The 14,464-nt window shown below is 49.4% G+C and overlaps 1 protein-coding gene across 2 annotated transcripts in view; it reads left to right on the top strand.

Annotated features, from left to right (window-relative positions):
* The window catches only part of Ptpre (protein tyrosine phosphatase receptor type E), a 146,938-nt gene that overhangs the window by 116,924 nt on the left and 15,550 nt on the right, over positions 1-14,464 (top strand). For both annotated transcript variants that reach the window (XM_052196464.1, XM_052196472.1), the window contains 5 exons: positions 4,868-4,958; positions 8,905-8,981; positions 9,643-9,679; positions 10,770-10,867; positions 13,260-13,379. In XM_052196464.1, the coding sequence (XP_052052424.1) occupies positions 4,868-4,958; positions 8,905-8,981; positions 9,643-9,679; positions 10,770-10,867; positions 13,260-13,379 (423 nt within the window). The remainder of the gene's footprint in view (positions 1-4,867; positions 4,959-8,904; positions 8,982-9,642; positions 9,680-10,769; positions 10,868-13,259; positions 13,380-14,464) is intronic.

The following is a 14,464-nucleotide window of genomic DNA, read 5'->3' as shown; positions in this document are numbered from 1 at the left end:
GGGTCCAAGAAAGCCCAGTCACCAGTGCAGTGCCCCTCACTGGTGCTCCTCATTCCTTAGGAAGTGAGATGGTCGAGCCTGATGCTCCTGGGGGTTGCTGCCAGCTCCACCATTGGGTACCATGTTATAACAGCAGCTGTGATACACACACACACACACACACACACACACACACACACATGTGGCACCTACCACAGGTGGCGCTTTATGCTGAAGGCTATGGAGAACCTCCCACAAAGCATCCTGTCATGGTCCCCAATTAGAGGTCCAGCTTCTAATCAGATCAGCACTGATCCCTCTGAGAGACCATCACGGCACAGTTCAGTGGTTATGGAAACTGTCTGCAGAAGACACTAGCTCATGTTCGGTGTGCGTGAGTCTCTGCTGCATGGGGTGAATCACTCCCACACCCTCTGAGGAGCAGAAGCTCACTGAGGCATGCCTCTGCCCACTGACAGTCTCCGTAGTCATTCTCAGAACTCTCAACTCAAGACACAGTACAGATGGGTCACCCAGCCCGTAGAGTTTTTCATTTCCTTTTTTTTATTTTAATCTTTTATATGTATGTGTGAGTGCTTTGTATATGCATGTACACCACAGGCATGCATTACCAGAAGAGGCCATCAGATCCCCCTAGAACTGCAGTTCCAGGCAGTTATAAGCCACCCAGTGGGTTCTGAGAACTGAACCCAGGTCCCCTCCAAGAGCTCTTCATCTCTCGGTCATCTTTCCAGCCCCCAAGTTGTTGATTGTTTAGTGACTGTCAGATGGGTAGGCATGAAGTGCTGTTTTGGACACAGAGCCCCATACTGTTTGTTGGTGTTCTGAGGGGGTTTGTTCAAGTCTTCACCCTGTGTGTAGGGCTGGGAGCTGAATGTTGGGCCTGGAGCAAGAGTGGGTGTCCCTGGGTGGCTGCCATCGCCTGACTCTGCCCTGCTGTTGTACTCCAGATCACTTCCAACAATGGGGCCTGGGGACGGAGGCTCTATGACAGCACAGATGTGAGCCTCCCAGATGATGAGTTTGTTTGTTTGTTTGATTGTTTGTTTGTTTGTTTATTATATGTGATAAGGAGCTTTCTAAATAGTGCCAAGTGGTTGTTTGTAGAGAGGGAGACAACAGCACAGAGATGCCTGCTAGGGCCTGGGAAGGCGGTGGTGGGCTCCACCACACGTTACTCACTTCTGAGCGTTATGCCTTCCTCTTTAGCTAGCTTCTCTTTTTATTGCTGCCAAATGTGTTTTCCTCTTTTTTTTTTCTTCCTAAATTAGGTCATACCGAAAGACATCACCAAACACTGTTGTTTTGCAAACTTACAACTTAACACCAGAAGTTAATTCTCCATTTTTTAAATAGCTGTCGCTCACTTTGCTGGTGGAAGCTTGTGTCTCCCTGTGTCTTCCACTTCCCCTTCCAGTTCTGCTGTTATATGCAGGGTGCCGGTGACCAGACTTAATTGGAGGAGAGTCTTGGAGTAGCCAGGAGCAGGGTGAGACAGGTGAGGGGAATTCAAGAGGACAGGGAAAGCACAGTAGGCAGCACAGGCCCTGGTCCAACAGCTTATTTTAAGCACTAAGTTTGCTTTTTTAGAAAGGATGCAGCTTTCTAAAGGCACAGGTAAAGGCACTGGCTGCCAAGCCTAATGACCTGAGTTCCATCCCTGAAACCGGCATAACGGAAGGATGCTGCTGTTTCTTGAAAATTGGCCTCTGACCACCACATTCACAGCGTGGTATGCGTGTGTGTGTGTGTGTGTGTGTGTGTGTGTGTGTGTGTGTGTGTGTGCGCACGCGCGCGCGCGCATAGGCATGTGTATACAAGTAAATAAATGTTATCTAAAATTTTTAAGAAGAGAACTTATGATAGAAAAGATGGTTCCTCAGAGGCTCTTTTTTTTTTTCTGGGGCCCCTGTACATTTTATACCCGAAACAAATGACTCCCTCTCTTGTCCCTCCCAGCCTGCCTCTATGTGGCCCTCCCTCAGTTATGCAGTGTCCTGCTGCCTGTAGAGATAATGTGGGTTAAGAGTGCATGCAGCCTGGGTCCTCTCCCCAGGGAGGAGCTTGGCCCGTCTGTGGCCACACTCCTACTGCATCCCTCTCCTGTCCAGATCAGCCAGGCCAGTTCTCAGAGAACACATTTAAGTTTCCTACCCCTCCCTTTGTCTGGTCTGACACCCTCTCCTAAAGGTCATAGGATCTGGATAAGTCGCAGTGTGTATTTGGACATTCCTGTACTGTCAAGCCCAGATTTAAGTAGCCATGAACTTGAGGATTAGAAGGGGTTTGGCATTAAGATCATTGGGAGAGTAGGATGAATGTTGGAACCGGTTTGTCTGTGTACTATTCTGGCCCGGAAGACTTGGGCGGTTCCTTTAACCTCTGCCTCAGTTTCTTCATCTGTGAAGTAGGGATTTTCCCTGCCCTGTGGGGCTTTGATAACATTTAAACCAATAAGTAACAGGTAACATGCGGATAAGATGCTATATGCTAGCTCCTCCTGGAAAGGTAGATCTCTATCCTGTTTCCAGTTCCTGACTTCAGTCCCAGAAAAGGAAGCCCCTGTGCAGTGAAGCCCTCTCTCTGGTGAGCATCTTCCCCAGCTCTGACCCAGCAAGCTGTGTCAAGCCACCAGCCGGGGACCTTCCCTATAATAAATACAGAAGAAATACATACAGAGGGAGTTGTTTGTTTACAGAAGCCACAGCAAACCAGAGCCATCCTCTGTCCTCAGGGTCTTGATGGAACAAACCAGGCCTCCTAGAGCACACACACAGAGCCGCTGCTGGCTAACCATCCCTGGCATTCTTACTTCCCCAGGGCTACCAAGCAGCTGAGAAACCTGAGGTACTAACTAGGTAGTCTGACAGCAGGAAAACATGCTGGGCCCAATTGTGCAGGGAACTTTGCAGCTCACTTGGATCTGGGGTTATGTACGGGGGACACAGAACTCTGCCCACCTCCCCTCGTCCTGTCCTCCAGGATCCTGAGAAGGCAGGGTATACTGCCTCATCTCTATGGACCACCTCTCAGAGGCACACAGCTGTGGGCGGGGCGGCCAGAGCCTGATTCCTCTTTGTACTCAGGCTCCCACTGGCCATCACGTTGCCGCTACTTTGTCTTCCTTTGCTTTATCCAGTTTGTTTATTTTAATAAGTCTTATTTTTAGAGCAGTTTCAGTATGCAGAAAAATCACATACACGTGTGTTTCCGCATACTCCATCTATCCCGCGGAACATGTTTCTCTGTCATGGGCCCTCTACAGGGGAGTGGTTCATGTGTTACAATTAAGAATTGCTGTTGGCAGTGTTATCACTGAGCCCCCAGGATCTGCTCATTCTGGAGGTTTGGCAGATGCCTGGTTTCATGTGTCATTGTGACATTAACATGACTGGTTTTTGCATTCTGGGTTAAAGCTTTGTGAGAAATGGGACGTCACCACAGATTCAGTGTCCACTTAGGGCCAAGGGGTTGTGCTAAGCCAGCTCTGGAGGTAAGTCTGAGCTAGAGGAACCTAGGTGTTCATAACTAGGGACGAGGTTGAGAACTCATTAGCATTGCTAGGATGACCTCTGATTGGTCCGTCCACATTGGCCCAGGCAGAGCCTCTGTCTGTGGCTATGAGGTGTGGTGGGCCCAGAGCAGAGGAGAGAGGGATTCTACAGCATCCTGATGTAAGCCCTTGTGGGAACTGAGTCGGCCACTGTTGAAAAGCTCCTGCCTGCTAGAGGGAGGTCAATGCCCAGACATAAAATGAGAACAATCTCGAGACATCATGGATGTCATCTGAGGCTGCTCTATGAAGCCAGACCACAACTCCCAGGGCCCTAAAGTGTGACACAAAGAGCAAGAAGCCCCCCATGTTTCCCTGTGCTCGAGCAAGGGGGTCCTTCAGGCTATATCACTAAGGTCTGTCTTCTCAGTCAAGTGATGCCGAGCACATTTCTAATACTGTTCATGTGGTCTGGTCACATGTCATCTGATCATAGGCTAGTTGTAAGAGAAGCTGCGCATTTTCTCTGGGCTTGACACATCACAAACATGTGTCTTCCTTGGAGCCCAGAGGTCCTAGGTCTAACCAGAAGCAGGTTGAATGTTGAAGGGCATGATTTTAACGTTCAAGGTGCTCTTTACCCGGGCTTGTTTTTGCACAGAGAGGAGCCAGAAGCAAGCAAACAGTAGACCAAAACTCAGAGGCAGGTGACTTCCGTGGGAGAAGGAAGCAGAAACCCACATGTCTACTCTACTCCCAGATGTGACGATTCTCAGTTTTAGCATCGTGACAAAGTGAAACTTCGGTTTCACACTGATAATCCTAGGCAGTGGCCAGGGGTCATTAACGGGGTACATCTTAAGCCGCAAAGAGTCCCAAACTCCCAGGGACTAGGAGAATCAGCAACTCTAGACCTGAGCCTGCTGACCTGACCTAATCCACAGAGACAGTAGAGTCCTGGGGGTGGTGAGGGCTGTGTCTCTAGTCACTCTCCAGGGCCCTGCTCCTGCCTGAAGCTCACTCTGGAAGTCTTGGTAGTCTCTGCTCCTGTCTCACGCATCAGAACTCCTTTGGGATCAGTTCACCTGTACTCAAGGAATCTCTGCCTGAGCCAAGACCTGTGTGGACTGGAGCAAGATAGGCTGTATTGTGAATACGTTCCTGACCTCACAAAGTTTAGTATCTAGACTGAAAACCCTGAAGAAAGCCCATCTCTGTATTCCATTCGTTGTCTCCTAAGTGTCTGTGTAAGACTTGAAGAGAGACATGGGCAATGGAAGGATGGTAGTTTTAATTCCTGGGCTTGTTAGCGAAGCTGATGGGAACATGGGTTTAGATTCATTAGTGTTCAAACAGCTCTCCGTTTCTTTCCAGTCATTGCCATCTGGACACGTACAAGGAACCTTCGAACTAGCAAATAAAGAAGAAAACAGAGAAAAAAACAGATACCCCAACATTCTGCCCAGTAAGACTTCTTGTTTTTGTTTGTTTTTGCATGATTTGTGACATGCTGGTTACAATTGGCCCTGCTTTTACAACTTGCTGGCGATTCTGTGGTGACTGCTCAATGCATGTCCCAGGGAATCCAGAGTCACCCTGCCTGGGTGCCCATTTCCCTGCACAGGGTGTGGACATCTTTGCTGCTGCCGGCCACTCTGGTTGCTAAGCACACAGTAAAGGAGCGGGGCAGGAATGCTTCTCACAGACTTGGGCGCCAACAGGCAAGGCCTCTCCTGCCAGCTTCAGTCCTGAGTACCAGTCTAGGCCTGTTGGTGGCCTTGAGCAGTACCTTCCTTTACAGTTAGTGTTTGACTAAACCAGGAACAAATCCTCAATAAGATTTATGGTCCAGAACCAAAGACCAAGATGATAGAATGAAAAGCCCACATGGGTTTGGCACCCTTGAGGTGCTAAAAAAAAAAAAAAAAAAAAAAATTCTAACTTCAGCAGGAAACAGCAACCATGAGCTGGGGAGGGTGGTTGCCAAGGAAGTGTCAGAGTCAGGGTGAAGGCTGCTATGATCTGGGCATCTTGTGACCTGCTGTTGCTGACTGAATCTAAGCCTGAGGTGCCTGTCTTTCCAACAGGACAAACCCTGCATCTTCCTGTCTGACTTTGCAAAAGCTAGTGCAGGAGGCTTGCGACACCCTGTCAAGCCCACAGCCCTCCCATCCTCCCAACCACAGCGTCACCCTTAAGCCCACAGAAGAGCAGCTTCAGACAGTGCCACTAAGTGCCTCGGGCTCAAATCCTGAACGGAGGCCTCCTACTGGTCCCAGAGGTCTTTGTCTTACGGGATACCGGGCAGGGTCAGGGAGGCCTCAGTCAGCTTTAGTGTGCTGTGTGTACATGGAGCTGTGACTTGTCCAATGTCTGATACTAGATTTCTAGCACTTTCTGGAAGCAGCACTTCCTTGTCATTCGTGTATAAGGTTTATAAGTGACTTTTTGGTAAAGCCACCGTTATTCTAGGATCCAACTAAACCTAGAGTAATTAACTAATGAGTTGTTATTTGTCAGGGCCGAGGGAGGAGGGCTAGGCTGTGAGGGTGGCTTGTCCTGAGTTTAGACTCTGCACACAGGAGCCTTACTTCTAGGTGGGTTGTGGAGAGCCAAGGAAACACTACCGTGGCTCAGTAGCTCAAAGAGCAAGATGTCTGGGCTCTTCAGAAAAGTTTATGTCAACTGATAATTGCGATTCTCAAAGATCCATTTTGACTTCTAATTTAATACTTCAGCTTCCTTGATGGGTTTAATTTATGCCTTGGTTTAGCCCTCACGTGTTTAGGGCCAAAGACATTCAGGGCATCTTGCCTAACTTTCTCTCTTTATTAGTAAACCTGCTGACCCCTAAAGCTAATACCCAAAGTTTTAACCAAGAATATTTCTGAGCCAGAGGTAGCAATTCATGCCTATAATCCTAGGAGTCTCCAGGCTGAGGCAGGGGGCTCTCCAGCCCGGGCAACATAGCAAGCAAGACTCTGCGTCAATGGGGGAGGGGAAATGACAGGGGGAGGGAAATGATAGGAGAATGGGGGAGAAAAGAAAGGAGAGAAACATGGAGACAGACACAGAGAGACAGAGAGAGACAGAGAGGGGAGTGCTAGTTCTTGGTGAGAACTCAAGAACAGAATTTATGGCTAGGCTCCTGTAACAGGCACAGGTGGGGTGCTCAGCTCACCAAGGAAGCACTCTATCACAGACTGAACCCCTTCTAAAATCTTCCTGCTGTACATGAGACTGGGTTGGATCACAGAAGAAAACCATCCTGCCCTCTCCCCATATGAAAGTATAGCAGCACTCCAAAGAGTCTTGCTCAATGCCACCCCCTATAAGTTCCCCTGCTGCTGCCCCAAGGTGAGGGCCAGCCTCATCCCTCCCTACCCAGGAGTAACACCTGACTTGGGGTGTTGACAGCTCTCCAGGACTGTGGGTACATGGTGTGTTCCACAGGGGTAGTGAGCTGTTCATTGTTTAAGTCTGAGTTTTCTACAGCATGGAAACATCATGCCTGTCTAGGATCAAGAGTAGCATCAGTTAAGGAGAGACATGTCTGGCTATATTGGAGTTGTTGGTCCTGCTGGAGCAATACAATGGGCTGAATGTCATGGAGCCAAATTAGGATCAGCAAGGTGGGATGAGAGGACTCAATGCACACAGCTCCAGGTGCTCCCTGCCCCTCCTGGTACACCCCAAGCCAGGCAGATGTCAAATAGGTTCAAAGATGCCCCTGGGCTGATGTGTAATGTTGGCCTTGGCCTGGGATTCCCAAAGATTTGGGCACTCTGTGTGCAAAAGGCTGAGCGCTCACATGCTCATACTGTCTGTGGCCAGCAGCCCGATGGACCTCTGCTGGGAGGATGCCACTGCTAGTAATTTTAGGTAGTAGTGTTCTGATAGCAAAGTGTGACTTTTCAGAATGTAGACTCAGGAATCTGTTAGAAGATGTGAAGGTCCAAGGCCATGCAGGTGCCGTTTTGCCCTGTGTTTCCATAACTGTCCCATGGTATAAGTCATTCTAAAATCTCTTCAGCAAGTGTGACACATGTGACACGTGCTGTGGCACAACTGGTTCCATCCTTGAGCCTCTGAATGGGAGTGTGTTGACATGTGGCAGTGGATTTGGGTTTATCATCCTGGCCAGCATGTGTTGGTTAGTAAGTGTCCTCAGAGATGTGCCGTCCCCTCCTCTGCCCAGAGTTGAACAGATGCAGCTCAGCGATGAAACTCAGGGAGTCTGAGATAGCACACAACAGCCCAGTCAAAAAAACAAACAAACAAAACAAAACAAAACAAAAAAAGGCCACGGCCAAGGCCCAAGCTAGCCTGGAACTCTCAATCCTCTGGTCTCGGCCTCCTCAGTGCTGGGACTACAGACCTTTCCATGTCAGCCACCTTTTACACAATCTGTTGATGCTGTGATCCAGCAGCAGCTTCTGTGGAACCCAGGCCCACGGAGGAGCAGGGGCCACAATCAGAGTGCAGCCCTGACTGCAGCTCCCTGGTGTGCAGCCTATCAGAGCATCCCACACCCCACACCCAATACCACATATTACCATCCCACATATCACACCACACACCACATATACACATTGTACCATACACCACACATAATAAACTCGCAATCAGCATGTCCTACCACACAGCACATACTTAGCACACTCAAGCATATGTACATACCATGCACGTATAACACACAATACCACAAAAATAGACACACCACACACATGCAGCACATAAAGCCATACAGCACATACTTAGCACACTTAATTATATGTATATACCATGCATGTAAAACACACAATACCACAAAAATACACACATACAGCACATTTAATTCTCAACATACTTACACACCCCAGCACACACATATATACCATACAATACATTTTTAACACAGATCACATGTGTGCAACACATAACACATAGCACCACAAATACACACACACACACACACACAGAGAGAGAGAGAGAGAGAGAGAGAGAGAGAGAGAGAGAGAGAGAGAGCTGGAGCCAGCTAGACTCCCATAGTCAGTGGTCTAAGACTGCAAACCCAGCTTCCATCCAGCTCTGGGGCAAATGGTGAAGGATGGATATTGTAGTTCAGTGTCCCAAACCCTTTACCCACGTGTCCTCTGGAAGGCCGGAATGAAAGATCTAGCTCTGTATGCTGAGGTCCCTGTGTGCACCTACAGTTGTTAATGTTTGTGCCCACTGTGAGAACACGATCTCTACGTTCTTCCCCTAGCTGAGGTGAACCATACAGGGCTCAAGAAGGCAGGGCCCCCCACCCTGACCTCAAGGGAGGCCTGCTTACCTCCTTCCAGTGACTAACTCTCAGGTAAACACCCCAGGCTTCTGTAGCTCCTTGTTCTAACACCACAGGACTTTTTTTCCCCTGCTTTCCCCAGATGATCATTGCAGAGTGATTTTGAGCCAAGTGGATGGAATCCCCTGCTCTGATTACATCAATGCTTCCTACATAGATGTAAGTTGACTGATTTCTTCCCCCGGCTTAGCGTGACACTGACGCTGGCCATTCAGGGGCTGAGTCTAAACCATGATGTGTAGACACCCAACACTGAACACTTGAGGTCACACTGAGAACGTGGGGACATTGTGCTTTCCTGGCTTGCATCTGCACCAGATGTCACAAAGATAACAGATCCAGCGAGGCTAATGACCGAAGTGGACGCTGGAGGTGTTCAGTCCAGATCCTTACAGTGTTGACAAACTAAACCCACCGGATGCATTTGACTAAATAAACCACAATGGGCCACGGAGTTTAGTTGTTTTTGAAATATCATTTAAAGTTTTAAATTTATTAAAATATAAAGAAATAAAGGGGTTTGTACACATGGGCCCATTTAAAAACATGGATTAGTATGTCATCTGCTTATGTGTGTGGGAAAACAAAAACACAGTAGTAAAGGCTGCAGACATGGGACACTGTTATCTCTGAGATTGCTGGGACAGGGGAGGGGGGCCCGCAGAGGGTGTTTGTGTTTTAGTTTTTGTTTTTGTTTTCGTGTTACTTTTTCTGTTTTCTACATTCTCTTGGCTGAATCGTTCCTCCCCTTCTATGAACAAAACGGTCCCCTAGTCAAAAATAGTCCTGGATAATTATGGGTCTGATTTCACTTTTCTAGGGCTACAAAGAAAAGAACAAATTCATAGCAGCTCAAGGTAAGCATTCGATTTCCTTCATGTCTGCATAGTATTTTTATGGTAATTTAAATATCTAATTGCCAACAATACCAACGATTTGTATTGGCTTTTCACGTGTGTGCACCGTTGTGTGACTGTGTTAGACACCTGTACTGTGTGCCCCTCCGTGATGTGCACAGCACGCACAAGAGGCCTCTGGCTACCCTGAGCCTCACATTCAATAGATAACTGACTTTAGCTGTCTGAGCTCCGAAAGACGCCGACTTTGTGGTGGAGGACAGAATGGAGGAGCTGTTAGGTCAAGGTCATAGCCACTGAGGCTCAGCTACAAAATCCTGTCCTTACCCTTATACTCAGTCCCAACCTGTGCTTAGAGAGCCTTCCAGTCTGCCAGAGGCTGTCCTTTTGGGAAGGTGACGCAATTCCCCAGGGATCGGTGAAACTGAACTGTGACTTCCCTTCCCCCTTCTCCGAGGCCATATTTCCTAGAAGTAGAAGCACTTGTTACTCATAGGGGACTGGGCCCCCTGTGATTGAGAGAAAACCTGTCCGACATTGGTGGAAACATCACTAAGGCCTGTATTTCTCTCATAAGCACCAGTTTGTCAAGGAAGGATTTCTTCGTCTCCTGCCCCCTTCTTCTCAGCATAGAAGTTTTAGCCTTAGGAGCACAAAATAGTTGTTATATCCCTAGGCACCTATTCAAACAGGAAGTGGACAAAGGGCAGAGGAGGTTCTCCTTCCTGGTTCCTCCCCTCCCTTCCTCCCTTCTCCCTGTCCCTCTCTTCCCCCTCAATCACACACGTGCTCACACTCACATTCCAGTTTAGCAGTTCTGGAGGGGCGTGTGACTCTGAGGAACTCAGGCATGTGGTGGCTCCCAGCCACTATGAATGCGGCGTGTGCGTGGTCCTCAGCCATCTTCCTTCGGTCTCCGTTCCCTCTGCCCGTGAATCAGCAGAGTCACCCAAACTCTGCCTGGCTGCGCAGAAAGCTTCCAGGCTGCAGGGCCTGCCCTGTGTCTGGGGAAGGTGTGATCCCTCCAAGGCTGAGTTCATGGACAAAGTTTAACCAGCTCCTTCATCCTAACCCTCCCCTCTGCACACAGGCCCTAAGCAGGAGACAGTGAATGACTTCTGGAGAATGGTCTGGGAGCAACGGTCAGCCACCATCGTCATGCTGACAAACCTGAAGGAAAGGAAGGAGGTAAGCGAAGTTCTCATCTAACAGTGGGGGGCAAACAGCACTCAGACCTTCCAGCACCCTATCTTGAAGCCAATTCTCCGAGTTTCTACACCTCACTGTGCTACTCCCACATAAGGAATCAGAGGTTCCCTTCTTCATCTGAGGATCATCATGGCCATGGCTCTAACCCCACTGGGAAGGGACAGATTTTAGAGTGAAAGGTACCTCATACGTGGTAGGGCTGACTGCCAATGAACACCACTGAGAGCAGGTCTTTCCTAGACTAGAGATGGCCTCCAACAGGAGGCTTGTGAATGAACAGCTGAATTTGAAGCACCAGCTAAGAATGAGAGGTACAGTTGCCTGGTCTCCTATCAAAGCAGACCCCGGTAATATCTGCTGAGCCCGTGTCTCCATTCCCATTGCCAGGAATTGGTCCAGACGCAGGCTGGAAGGGAGAGCACCAGAGCCCTGGGAGACTTGAAGCCTGGCAGACTTGTTCACACAGAACTCTTTTTCCAAGTAAAAGGGGAATTGGAAGCCTGAGGGAAGCTTCCTCAGGTGGAGAGACCCAGGTGGTAGACGGTGCTTCTAGTGTATTCCAACATGAAAGCCTAGGTTAGGAGAAGGTACCTGCCTGCTGGGCCCCCAGCCAGGCCCTCTCCTCATGGGTGGCACTAGCCTGGAGCTAATGGTACCCCGTGTGCTGAGGACTTGGGCGGGGCCTACAGGATTTGGGTGGAACAACCATTCTTGGGGTGCACAGGAGAACAAGGACAGGACTCACACTCTTACCCCCAGAGCACCTAACTGGTGGCCTCCATGCCCAACAGCACAGGGAAAAGCCTCCAGTGGCCATTTCTAGTTTTCTGATCTATCAGAGAGAGGTCAGACTTTGTTTTGTTGTTGCAATGACAACAGGGATAGATGGGGAGTACTTCTCCTTTCTTACTATATGACACCTACCCTTGTTGTCCTTTGTCATCAATGGAAAGAGTGACAGGAACAAAATTGTAGAGCTCTCACTAGAGGCCCCTGCCCTGTGAGGAGGGACCCTTGCTTCTGTCGACGGGGAGGCTGACCCTCAGCAGAGCCCTCGGGTCTCTGTGACCAACTGCCACAGAGTCCAGGTCTCCTGGGGTTGCTTATCCAAAAGGCCAGCACTGTAGCCCTAAGCAGAGGCAGAGGAGCCCTAAGGACTTCAGTCCCACTGTGTGCTGGTAATGTCATCCACATCAATCTCTCCTAGAGTCCCTTGCTATATTTTTTTGGCCCTGTGACTTGGGGCTGCCTACTGGTTCTCTTCATTTCCACTACCTCAGATGGAGTCATTTCTCAAGAGAGTTCCTTTTCCTTGGTGGCTTGCAATGTGGTCCCCATGATGTCCACATCCTGGGCAGAGCATTGCAAAACTCAGCGGGCATCTTATGTACTGAGTGTGGGACAGCCAAGAGCTCACTGGAGCCTGAGACCCCTTTCCTATCCTTGCAAGAGCCGTTCAGGGAAAAATTGCTTGAGAGTCATCAGAGTCCCCAGAGGAACCATGATTCACCCAAACCAGACCCTTTGAGTGTCCCTACTGGCCACACCCTGAGGCCCTATGCCTATAAGTCAGCTTAGGTCAGGATACAGGGAGGGGTAATGTTTATCCCACAGTGTTGTGACAAGGATGCTGGTCTCCATGGCACCAGGTACCTTTTACTTTAGGAGCATTTCGATCCTGAAGAACTGGCCAGTTTGCTGTGCCTTTCACTGGTCATTTCTAGGACAAACTGTGAGGAGCCTAGAAGGCTTATTACATTTTAGAGATTTCCCCAAGGAAAATGTGTGGCTCTTTTCCCTGGGGAGTGGGAGGTGATCCCCATTCATTCACAGACTGTGCTGATGAACGGCTTACTGCCTATTAAGCTCTGGGGCGTCAGGAAACACGGGGTACCTGGGGCTTGTCTTCTGCCTCAGGGGTTCCCATGCTAGTGTGCCATCCAGGGTGAGTGGCCTGACCAGAAGGAGCACAGAGAACTGGGCCCCGGGGACATGTCTAGGGAAGGCACTGTGAGAGTGTGGAGGCAAGGGTCACTTGAGCCAGACGGGTGATGAGGTCAGGCTCCCTAACTCCAAAGTGGCTTCCTCATGGACGGCCGTGGCTGTTGTAATAGGATGTGAGAGATGAAAGGCTGAGCAAATGAGATGTTACTGTGTCCTACCCCAAAGCCACTCTGGTTGGTCCACAGCCACATTTGCCACCTCGGAGGAGGCTTCTCTTTCCCCTTTGTAAAAGACACACTCCTGCAGAGCCATGCTTCCAGCTCATCATACGCTGACTGCTGACACAGGTTACTTGACCTTATGCAGGCAGTGGGATGCCATGGCCCGGACTGTGTCTTGACTCTTTTCCTCCAATTGTTCTTCACAGGAGAAGTGTTACCAGTACTGGCCAGATCAGGGATGCTGGACCTATGGCAACATCCGGGTGTGTGTAGAGGACTGCGTAGTCCTGGTGGATTACACCATCCGCAAGTTCTGCATCCATCCGGTACACACAAATGTCTCATTTGGCTTCTCGGGAGTGAGATTGGGGGGCTTGTCAGTGTGAACAGCTGCCCCACCTCCACCCACTCATAGCATGGCAGGAACTCTCACAGAGCCTGTGGTTGTAGGGCAGGGGCATGTGACAGACTGGGACAGGGTTAGTGGATCAAGGGCCTGAAGCTGCAGAGTGCTGGGTGCTTTGACTCCCAGCAACTGTACTGGGCCTTCCCAGAAGGTGGGTGAGCCATCGGGAGAGGTAGAGGATTCAGTGGTGGAGGACCATTCCCACTGCACCAAGCAGGCGCTATGCCACCGAGCTATACCCAGGGTCCAGCATGACGCCTTTTACCCTTGCATTGTAGAACAAGATCGTCTGTCTATTTGCTTGCTTGCTTGCTTGCTTGAGTAAAGAGCTATGTGGGTCCATGCTGGCCTGGAACTTTGTGTGTAGAGCGTGCTGGCTTCAGACTTTCAGAGATCCACCTGCCTCTGTCTCCCACATTCTGGGATTAAAGACATGAGCCACCATGTCTGGTGACAGAATTGTTTTATAATGGTGTCAGAATTAGGTTCAGATTCTCCTCGGTACCTTTTTCTGCTCATTTCAAGGCAGCCTTCAATCCTAAGGCTTGTGGGCAAAGCAGACAAAATGAAGACTGCAGAGACAAGCTATTTTATTAGGAATAAAATGTAGAGCAATTGGTGTGATTAAGTTGCAAAAATCTGAAAGAAGTGTCTCGAAGCTACTACAGAAGGTTTTGAAAGGATGGACTGAGGGGTCTAGCTCAATGGTAGAGCATGTGCCTGAGGCATCCCAAAACTGTTATCCCTTACTGGGATATGCATACTGCAGGGACACACACACACACACACACACACACACACATGCCTTACTTCTAAACACACTGCTATTGTCATCTTCCACCATCAGAGGCAGGAGAACCATGCATTCTGCAAAGGCTTGGAGAATCTATGAGGGAGGGTCTGGAGGTCTCCAGTGTGCAGGCTGACCCTCCATCCTTCCTTCCCACACTGACTCTTTGAGAGTTAAGTATGCTGGCAATGACTCAGGTCCCCAGGAGTGAGGTG

This window comes from Apodemus sylvaticus, chromosome 1, assembly GCF_947179515.1.
Source record: "Apodemus sylvaticus chromosome 1, mApoSyl1.1, whole genome shotgun sequence".
In the NCBI taxonomy this organism is placed as follows: Eukaryota; Metazoa; Chordata; class Mammalia; order Rodentia; family Muridae; genus Apodemus; species Apodemus sylvaticus.
Note: the sequence above shows the minus strand (reverse complement) of the source record. Positions and strands in the feature narration are given on the sequence as shown.